General features: G+C 33.5%; 1 protein-coding gene across 1 annotated transcript; it reads left to right on the plus strand.

Annotated features, from left to right (window-relative positions):
• The first annotated feature begins 210 nt into the window (after positions 1-210).
• On the plus strand, positions 211-5,695 carry LOC120342918 (heat shock cognate 71 kDa protein-like). The gene is made up of 12 exons (XM_039411966.2): positions 211-321; positions 432-561; positions 1,036-1,142; positions 1,217-1,468; positions 2,167-2,290; positions 3,181-3,334; positions 3,754-3,901; positions 4,101-4,271; positions 4,513-4,674; positions 4,750-4,977; positions 5,113-5,310; positions 5,444-5,695. Exons 1-12 carry the CDS (start codon positions 256-258, stop codon positions 5,555-5,557), a joined length of 1,854 nt encoding a protein of 617 aa, XP_039267900.1. The 5' UTR covers positions 211-255; the 3' UTR covers positions 5,558-5,695.
• The last annotated feature ends 6,003 nt before the right edge of the window (positions 5,696-11,698 follow it).

Consider the following 11,698-nt stretch of genomic DNA (forward strand, 5'->3'; position numbering starts at 1 on the left):
TAGACAGTTAGCACAATCAATTATTAGGGACGTTACGCGGACAGGGCAATATTAGCCACCATCAACAATATTTTACCTATTTTATCTATTACAATTTTTAAAACTTCCGTTCTCGCCTCAAATCTGACATCAGCACCACTATCAATATTTTGTATCTGTGATTCATCTTTATCAAATGTCTTTAACAACTTCAAATACTATATTTTTAACAGTTATTCAATATCTTCTTAATAATTACGATTTAGACATATTATAATGAAAGTCATTGGTATTGATCTTGGTACATCGAATTCGTGCGTTGCTGTGTACAGGAAAAATCAGGTATTTTTCAGTTCATTTTTATTTTTATAAATTCACAAATTTTTTTAGGATTGTTGTCTTTTGTTCACGCAACAACGAAACAGTCTCAAATAAATATCATTTCAATGTAGGTAGAAATTATCGACAACGACCAAGGAGAACGCGTAACTCCATCATGGGTGTCATTTACAGACGATGAGAGACTAATTGGCAATGTTGCCAAACAAGAAGTATCAAGCAATTTTGAAAGGACTTTCTTTCGTAAGATAGTTTTTTACCTTTTTAATAAATATGATTTTTATATTGTATGATTTGATTTACAACTTCGCAAAAAAACGAGTCTTAATTCGAGAATGTTTGAATCAAATGAGCCTAATAAAAACTGTTTTAAAGCGATGAAATATCTTCAATACATTTGAATTATAGAAATAATTAAAACACATTGCCTATTAAAGCCATTTAATTTCTGATTCATTTTATGTTTTAATTTGCAAATTTATCGTGATTTGCCAATTGAAAATTAATTTGGAAAATTGTTAACGTCCTAATTCCAACTACCCGGATTTGGTGCTGACAAATACTATGCATTTCTCGTACGAGAAGCAAGTAGAAATTCGATTATGAAAATGTGTTTGATTAGTTTGTATGCTTTTTGTCATAGAAAAATTCCAATATCTCAAAATGCTGACCACTATTTCTAGAATGGCAAGAAAACGAATGAATTTTGTATTTCAGAGATTAAGCGTTTAATTGGCCGCACATACGATGATCCAATGGTGCAAGCCGACATGAAGTTGTGGGGATTCAATTTGATTGATGAAGACAATAAGCCCAAGATATCAGTAATGAGATACTTATTGAGCTTTTTAAACGATTCCAGAATATTTAAAAAAAAAACTATCAATGTTCATTTCAGATTGAATATCGAGGCCGGCGCAAAATATTCGACCCGGAGGAAATCAGTGCTATGATTCTCGAATATCTCAAAACAGCTGTCGAAGATCGTCTTGATGAAACAATCACTGACGCAGTAATAACTGTTCCTGCATATTTCAATAATACTCAACGCAACGCAACCATAGATGCAGGAAGAATAGCTGGACTTAACGTTCTGCGTGTGATCAATGAACCGACTGCTGCTGCCATCGCTTATGGATTAGAAAAAGAGGTTCTAGTTTTTGTTTCCAAACAATAAGCTAGTTTGTTGCATTAATTGGCAAAAAAAAAACGGAAGATACATGTATATCATCTAATTTTGCAAATACAGAACGACTATCATTTACATTTACTGAGCCGCACAATAAATTCAAGGAAATAAAAATTAAAAAAAAATCATCTATTGGAACCTATAGATCAGTATTACTTCTACTTTTTAGGGCGTGCCCTATACAAATAGCAAGCCGAAAAGTTATTTAATAAAAAGGTCAAAAATACGTAAATGGAATTGCAATCTCCAAAAAATAAAATAAAATGAATATCCAAAACACAGCGGGCAAGATCAAATCCAACCAATAATTGTATTTTTAATTAGCTTCACGCCCCCCCCCCCCACCCCATAAAAAAATCATGTCAAAATTGAATTACCGCTTCGTTGCCTAATTTCGACGCTGGCGGTGTCAAAATTTATTAATATTGGTATTGCTTTTTTTAACAGTGACAAAATTCAGTCTTTTAATAAATTAACAAATAGATCGCAGAGCCACTAGGTTTTTCTCACGGAGCCTGGTGCTCCGTAAAGAGCATTTTTGGAACCTATGAATTAGATTATAATTACGACTCATAATGCATTGCCGTTTAGCTCGTTTTATTATATATTTTTTTGCTACATAAACATAGATAAATTCTAACATCGAACATTAAATTTAGACCAACGAAGAGCAGAATATTCTTGTCTTTGACCTGGGAGGTGGAACCTTTGACGTCACAATTGTTAGGATAAAAAACAAAATATTTGACGTCAAGGCAACAGGCGGCGATACTCACTTAGGAGGTAATAACATATTAGGATCAAAATATTTAAATAAATATTTATCTTTGAAATATATTAAAATTTGTACTCAAACCTTGTTGATCCTTGGTCGTGCTTTTTAAAATTCAAAAGCTAAATAATATGAAGCATGCAGTAGGAGTACGAATTATGTTACATTTCACAGCAGTTAAAATACATATACGTTAGCATACATACTCTATGACCATACCATACAAGAGTGGTTTTTAACCTTATTTGAAGAGCGGCATCCCAATAAAGAATTCCCAATCCCAACCCTCGAGGAACGCCTATTTAATAATTTAATTGTCTTTTATTGTCTGATTCGTATAAGCCCGGGAGTGCAGCCTGCGGCCTACAAATAAAAATTGTTCGGCCCGCGGAAAAGTGCCCAATTTAAATGATGTGTGGTCCACGAAACAAGATTTTAACTTAGGTCAATCTGGTACGTGATAGTAATTCCAATTACTTTGTGTTGCAAAGCTGAGTTCAATTTATTATTTATGGCTATAAACTATATATAAAAGCAAACCGAATATTGGCAAAGTTAAATGATCTTTAAAAGTGTATCAAATTGAATAATAGGGGAAACCTAATATATATTTTATTATATTTTGACGATTTACATATACTGATACTGATACATACTGATATATTATACTGATTAGATTCAAATGGAATCTTGCGGGTCCCCGGTTAAAATCAACTGCTCTAATCCACTGCACTTTCTGCTTCTTGTTGAATTAAAGATTCATATAATCAGTGTAATAATAAATGTTTTTTTTTCTGAATTCTGAAACAAATGGCCATGAACTGGATCATTTGCATTCAATAATATTTACAACTTATTACTTACAAATCATTAATTAATTTGACTATACTTATTTCATCAGGAGATGATTTTGACAATCGCATGGTGAACCTTTTTGTCTCTGAGTTCAATCGTAAGAATGATTGCGATATGTCTCTAAACAAACATGGAATAAATCGACTACGTATCGCCTGTGAAAATGCAAAGAAGAACTTATCTGTGAAGAAAAATGCAACGTAAATATAATAAATTTGGATTATATGAAGATTTTATTAAGGGGATGGGCGGGAGAGGATTGACATATGAACAAACCTGGGTAGGAGTACCTGATCTTACCCATTGCCACACTCTTAGGTGGAGGGGGGTGAATCTCAAAATGAGCACGACGCTGTTGGATCTTTAGTTGGATAGTTTGGAGAATAGAAGATCCTAATAGGATCCAGAATTTTGACGTCGATTCTAGAAACCAGGTGTGACTGACGTGTTACATGATGTAAATATTTTTCATCATTCTCACCCTTGACTCCCTTCTTGTATAAACAATAGATATCAACTACCAAATTGGAATTACCAAAAATGTGAACTCATGTGTTGAAAAATCACTTCGCGACTAACATTGATAATGAATATTGAATATTTTAATTTTTTATTGCAGAGTTCAAGTAGATGGGCTTCATAACGGTATCGACTTCAGAAGTTCTATCACCAGGGCAAAGTTCGACGAGCTTAATCGTGATTATTTTGAAAAAACTTTTAAAACTGTAAAAGACGCACTTACAAGTGCTGATATGGATAAAAGTGAGGTGGGTTGCAAGTAGGAATTTGGTCATATAATCTGGTAAAAGAATAGGAAATCTCTAATTAAGTTCAAATATTTTGCATCAACATTTCAATATCTATATTTTGAAGGTTTACCTTAATAGCTGTATTTGCTATATTTGTTGAAAGTTAAGATTTGCAGTTCTTCACCATGTTCTAAATTTAGTATCTTTTTTTATTTAGATAGATAAGGTTGTGCTTGTCGGTGGATCTACACGAATTCCAAATGTGCGAAATTTGTTGCAAGATTTTTTTGGGGAAAAGAAAATCAGCAAAAATATTAATCCAGATGAAGCAGTCGCGTATGGAGCAGCAGCATTGGCTTCTAACATATCCAAAGAGGGACTATCTGGGGTGAGGCTAATCAGAAGTATAAAACTAAAGTATTAAGATAACCCAATGGTGATAAATTAGGACTTTTTATCAAATGTACATTTTATCACTTACTTTTTAGTATAACTTGTTTACGCCTCATATTTCCTGTTGCGAAATATTGTCGAGTTCAGCACATTTTATTATTTATAAATGATGTACTGTAGGTTACAAATAAGATACTTATACAAACTAAATTACTAGTATTATATTTGAAAAACAGATAAAAGATTTAAAGATCAGTGACGTTGTTCCGCTGTCACTTGGATTGAGACAAAGTACAGGAGGCATGAGCATTGTTGTGAAACGTAATACAAAAATACCAACAGAAAAATGGAAAGTCAATCAGACAGCCCTTGATTATCAAACAGAATCGAGCTTCAGCGTGAGTGAACAGACTGGATAATTTTCGACCTAAATGTACGAAAATATTTCCATCAGTTTTTTTTTACAACTTAAGATATTTGAGGGCGAGCGGGCTGCTGCGAAGGATAACCATTTTCTTGGGAAGTTCTGGATCAAAGGCATACCTGCGGCTTTGCGAGGAGTTGAAAAATTCAAGACGTGTTTTATCGTAGATGAAAACGGAATTCTTACTGTGACCTCTCGCAATGTCAGCACTGGAAAAGAAAACCAAATCACATTTGATAACAGTGGAAAACTTAGTGAAAGAGAAATTAGACGAATGGTGTGTCCATTATACTATTGCAAAAATTTACAAACCTAAACAAAAAGCAGCATTTTGCTCTAATCTATCTACGCATCGTCACTTCAAAACTCTAAATAAACATTTCTAAAAATAATTTTATATAATGTTATACAGTTAGAAGATGCCAACAGATTCAAACAAGACGATGCAGAATGGAAAGAACGGCGTGAACAAGCTCACAAGCTCGAGAATGCAGTCTACGCCGTCAAGCATGCAGTTACCGGAGAAATGAGTTTGAATGTTTCGGATAAAGACAAGAAAAAAATAATCAAAATCTGCAAGAAAATAATCAACTGGATGAACGATAATCAGGTAAGAATTAAAGTTCTTTGTTCCTAATTTTGCTTTTTCACTTTGAAATATGCGTTTTCAGACTTCCTCACTACTAATCAGGATAATTCTCTGAGTAGAAACGATTACATTTTCAACGTTTTTATTTTTTTAGAATCCACCAATTCAGGATTCGCAGAGGGAAATGGCTGACCTGGAAAAAATATGCAAACCCATATTTAAAAAAATCCGCGATGGTTCTGAAATTTTGCGCATTTTTCAGAAATGAATGATGATAATATCTGCAAGAAACTATTCATTATGATATTATCTTCGTAATTGAAATGTGATACAACTACTCGTCTAATTGTTTATACACCGTGATATTGTTATCGTTTGTAAGAAACGTGCTTTGCTAATTTTTATATTCGAAATATACCGTATTTACTGAATAAAATATACAATTTCTACATGAATTATATTCTATAAAAGGTAGATAGGAGCCGGTTTAATTCTGGCAATATGAATATTTATTAATACAAATATTGGTTTGCACTCTCGATGTCAGGCCAGAGTAAACAATAAACTAGCTCTTAGGTCTTGTCGCTATTTATCCGGTTTCTAGTTTAAAATCGAGCCGTGATCAAAACTTTGTGGGGCTTGAAGTACTTGAAAACGCTTATATACTTCATGATATTTTCCGTATTAATTTAAAAAGAAGTATAGTAGACAAACAACCCACAACAGGCCCAAACTCTAATTTTATTTGATCATTTTTAAATAAGGAGATGTTACCAGGAGTGTTCGTATTGTATGCCAAAGCATCAGAGACGTCAAATTTTGTCTTAAGCCCATCGCAAAATAATAAAACGACGCATTTTCAGACTGGTTCTTTATATTTTCCGCTACTATTGTGCGCATTAACGCATCATAACTAAATGTAGATGAAATGCTTTTTATTATACTATTTTAGAGCGCGCAAACAAGTACATAACAAAGAATAGTGACTATTGATATTTTCAAAATCTTGTATTATTGGTGATTATTCAATATTCATAAAATGTGATGTTTAGCTTGTTGACCTACAGGTGAACTAAAAAATTGTAATCAATTTTACAATTTTATTGCAACATATAGATTTGCTTTACATCTTGGAACATGGACAAACGTAAACGTATGAAAAATGACATCAGTAAATTTGATTCGTTCCTAGTTTGGTATGCTATTTATCTATTCGTTGCTTAACGTTAATTCAGAAGCAAAAAATCACAGTGCACAGTGCAGATTTCAACTTTATTGATATGCAACGGTTTTATATTAAACTAGAGTAGATGAAAGCCGATTAGTCGGACATATCGCATTAAGTATTGTGGAGATTAGTATTCTGACAAACCCTTTTTTTGCGAAACACGTACGGTAAAATCAACAAATACATTTAAAGTCACAAATCCTTCATCGGTAGATGTCGAGAGAGAGCTAAATATTGGACAACTATATTTCTATAAATAGCAAAATAGGCATTTTGACTTCTTAAACTTTTACTGAATTACTTTGAAACAAAAGTGTTAACGATATGTTAAGTTAGACATAATACGTCAGTGAAATTGTTTCTTCTGGCCCACCATTTAGCAGGCCCTAGTGACACCATAATCTACCGTATGGAAATCAGATGATTTTGCAGTTTATGGTATTGCTCGAGTTTTAAATCAGCACAATTTGAGTTAGAATATCATTTTGTATAAAATACATCATCAAGGTTGATAAAACGATGTTTAATTGATGGGCTATTCAACCTCCCACGACTGTTTCATAGCTCAGTATAAATCCCTTCTCTTGTCGGGTCTTTGGGTTTATATTTCTGTGTTCTGGGCTGCTCATGAGAATCATGATTTATTGAACTGGCCTAACATGGAAGAACGTTACAACTTCGGTTGATCTAATGGAGCCTTTGCAGCAAATAACTGAATATATATATATGGAATAATCTGATCTGATTGGTTGTATGAACATTTATTGTGAATATTTGAATGGGAAAATAATACTTTTCAAGTAATTACTATTTTACTGAGGGCGGAAGTTTGACGACATTACAGAATTTTATGAATTCCAGTATTGTGTTTTTTGTACAAATAACTTTGTTCAGGGGAATGAAACTAGCCTAGAAAGCCACGCTCACATTAATAAAACAAACAAAGTTATTCGCGTTACGAGTTTCTGCAGCTTCACGCTCCATTGCGGTCACTTGATTTGCTGGGGGATTGATGAAGACGGTATGTTAGTCGTTGGTGAAGACAGTGCACAAAATATCTGGCTGTATATTATTAGCTCAGCAGCCTATGGTATTTCATTAGGTTGGTTCAGTACTTTATTGTGGATAAAATATCAAATGCCGGTTGTCCATCTTAAGCTCTGTCTCTTTAATTTAATCAAAGATAGATTAGGTTTATTTTTGGCTTCAACTAGTAGTTTCCCCCTCAAGACAACGAAGGTACAGGTAACTTGGCGTTCTATGAAACACCTCAATACTGCAATATTCTACCTGATTATCGTAACCTAGGGCCTAGGCTACTTTATTTCCTATGTTCTGTGAGTCGGGTATTGGGTTACGATATTTTTAGTTGCATACCCCCCAGTCTATAGCAGATATAATTCTACTATTATAACTTACGACTAACATTCCAGCACTATAGTATTTACAGATTCACCAAACTCTAAAAGTCAGAAAGTACCAATTCCTTTTTTCAAAGTCAACTCATTTTTTCTTTCAGGCTAATTTTTTTTTAGAATTGCATAATTTGTATTATAGGCTATTTACTCACATTACTCATCAACATAAGTAATCGATGTTGCGTTCCACAATGCGATAGTGTCAGTGGATCTTGCACCCTGTTTTTGGCACCATCCAAGCGATTTTGTTCCGGTGAAAATTTTATATGGGCAGACAAAATTGAAAAAAATGTGATTGGTCAACAGCCTGATTATGATATTAAACACTTGTCTTTACATGACGAATAAAATTTGCAACTTCAACATCAACATTTTAATTTTATAATAAAAGAGAGGAATATCCAACAAAGTCTCACAGTCGCGTCTTAAAATTGGTGCAATACCCAAGATGAACGCCAACTTTGAATAGATCTTCTCCAAAAAAGAGGAAAATAGCTGAAAAAAAATGTCATAAATATTTGCAAGACTTGAAAAAAAGTGCATCCAACTTATTCACCCCCCAACTGCAGAACAATTTATCATGGTTGGACTATTGTAACATCGGAAGTCTTGAATGAAATTGATGTAAAAGAAACAACTTTATCAAATATCCTGCATATATTTATACAACGATCATTTGTGAGAGGGATACCTGGCAGCAACAGCAATTCCAGTTCTACAACAAGTCAACATTTTGGAGTGTCCTTTTCGAAATCTAACTCAAAAAATTCAAACAAGGGCCTCCACAGCTTAGATTGCTTGCTTTAAGATATTACATATTTTTCTAATCATTTGTTTCAAGAATTCACTGGTGTTGATATCATTATGTTATTACCTTGAAAATTTTTTCACTCAAAAAGTACATAAATCAGTAACTTCAGCTCATTCGCCTGAGTGTAGTACTGTCTATTTACCGTATACCTCCACTAACAGTATCATCCTGCATATGACTTAACAACACTGCTATATGGACACTTCCTTAGTACAATAATAAGAAAGTCTCTTATCATTATTTTGGATCACTAAATTGTGAAATATATATTTCGTCTGGGAAAAGATGCAAACAGTGTTTTATAGATTTTCCTTGTTTTACTTTTTTTACGAGCTCGGGGACTGATAACCTGTCCATAAGTTTCAGTTCCTTTACACAAATTGATGTAAAGTAGGCAAACAAAATTAGTTGATGAGTGCCCAAATTTATATTTAAACAAACTTTAATGTGCGAAATTGAGACAAATCTGGTAAGTTATGTGTAATTTGTTTCAAAACCTGGCATAACTTAGTCGATTCAAGGCAATATTTGAAAATAAACCTATCTTTTTAGTCGAAGAAAATATTGTCTACCGTTTAAAAAAAGATATGATGGTTGGCTTTGTTGAATTGGGAGAGTCGAGAATAGCAGAGCAAGTTCCTGCACACAATGCAGTGCAAGTTTATGCACATGGTTTGATTGGGAAGTTGTCAAAGCCCTTGACGTTATCCGCTCAGACCATCTCGCTAGCATTTTCTGGAAAAGTGTTTGACTTTTCTCCAAGAATGTGGGCTTAACGCACTCATTACAGATGGACTTAGTGCAAACCCTAAAATGTTCCAAGAGTTAAATAATTTGAGGTTAACTTTCCCATATATATGTATCAATGGTCCTGATCATTTCATTTACGCAATATTGTGTTTGCGAGTCATGCTGTTGGAATTCGCCCATTAAAAAATTTCGTGCAGTTTCATCCAAAAAGTTACCACTTGCTTACAAAGCTACCCAAAGTTGTATGTCAAATATGCAGCCCAGGTGCTATCTAAGACTGCTGCAGTGGGCCAGATCTCTTGGTCAGCACTGTCTATGGATAAATGTTTTGAAATTATGAATACTTGACCAAATTTTGGATATAAAAAAGGGTGCTCCCATTATATGTGTACCTGGTTGGGGTTATCAGGTTGTGTGCTATCTTGGTACACATACTACGGGAGTGCCTAAAAAATGCTCCGGCCATTCCATAGCATTGATGAGCAACTGATTTAGCTTGAAAATACTATTCCTTCTAGAAATGGAAATCATCTGTCGCTGGGACAACTCAAACAGTTCTAGAAATGCTGTATTTTTATTATGCAACTTACATTGTCTATTGTCATGAAAATATACTATATTCCATGCAGTGAACATTTTGTTATGAAAAATAGATTACTTTGTTTAATTACTGCTAAAGTAATAAAAATAAAACTGGAATCTCATCTAAACGCACTACCTTGCAAAATAAAGTGAAAAGAGATTGCTCTTCATCTAAATTTATTTTTTAAGCAGTTTTCGTAGGGATAAATTCTGTTTTTTTTTTCAAGAGGGCATTCAAGAGGGCATTCTGGCTGTGTTGGCACCATATTTTCAGGTAGAACTTACATAACTTTTCTAAGATGTCCAGCATGCTAGTATCGTTTTGGGCGATACCAAATGATTCTATATTGAAATTTTCAAAAACTGACTATAACACCTTCATGAGCATAGGACAATGGTACGATTAAGCGTTCATATTCTGTTTTCTGCATTACTGCAATCATAGAGTCAGTTATCAAACAGTCCGGTTCGGGATTAAATAATGACTGAATTCTTTTGCAGTCTTCCGGGTCTTGGCATAGTTTTTGCATTTTTTGTAAAATAAACTCAGCAATGTGTTGGATTATATGGACCTCATCGTCATTCGATATGATAGAACTTGAATCTAGAAAATCTGGAAAACATAGGGAACAGGGGTGTAATATTAAGATATCGCATTATTGATTACCATGAATGTCAATCAAACAGTGTCAATACTTGAAATTAAAATCGATCAAGCGCCTATTAAGCTGGCGCGAACAATGTATGAATCAGGTAGTGTTTTATTGCCTACATTCAAAACCAATATTGCTTAGAAAACGTTGCGTTTTATAGCCTTATGTATGAATAAAAACCCATTTCAGCAATTTTTGCCAGTAAATCATATGATCAGTCAAATTATGCTATCTAAACATACTCAAATCCAGACAAATATAAAGCACCGCACCTTTCGTTTTATCCATTTCTTTGGCTGTGAATCTATCAATTAATTTCACGACAGACTGGTGGGTATAGTAAACCTGGAATACTCTGTTCCAGTGTAGGGATTACGAGAACTGCATCACAGCTGAAGGGTAACATTTGATCATTTGATCCTTTTCTTTAGCAACAATTGTAAGTATTTGACCATATTTGGTAAAATAGGGACAGTGGCTGCAATGATCTTCCACTACAATTTTCTCCACACTAATATCTCTGCCTAAAAATGAAAAAAATTAAAATTATTTTGACAAATTTATCCCATCGTGTTTAAAAAAAAATCTTTCAAAACACCAGCCTTCATGTTTATTTTGAGTTGTAGAAGTTGTATTAGTAATCATGAAATTTATGTAGGAGTCTATAATTATGTAAATATAACCTTGTTTGTGAATATGTTGAGCCAAAGATGCCATGCTGGAAAATAACTTTTGACGCGTTGAACAACTTGAAATGAAACATAAGTTATTATTCATAAATCACAGAAAAGGTTGTTTATTAACAAAAATATTGTCATAAAAATATCACATTTAAGTATGTGTTATCTATAGAATAAAATCCAGAAAATGTATTGATGATGAGATAATTGAATGCATCATCTGTCAGTCTCCTGCATTAAACCTCTCCTAACACTTTTTGCCCTCTGTAGCTCTCTTTTCAATAGCT

The sequence above is a fragment of the Styela clava genome, chromosome 3 (genome assembly GCF_964204865.1).
Source record: "Styela clava chromosome 3, kaStyClav1.hap1.2, whole genome shotgun sequence".
In the NCBI taxonomy this organism is placed as follows: Eukaryota; Metazoa; Chordata; class Ascidiacea; order Stolidobranchia; family Styelidae; genus Styela; species Styela clava.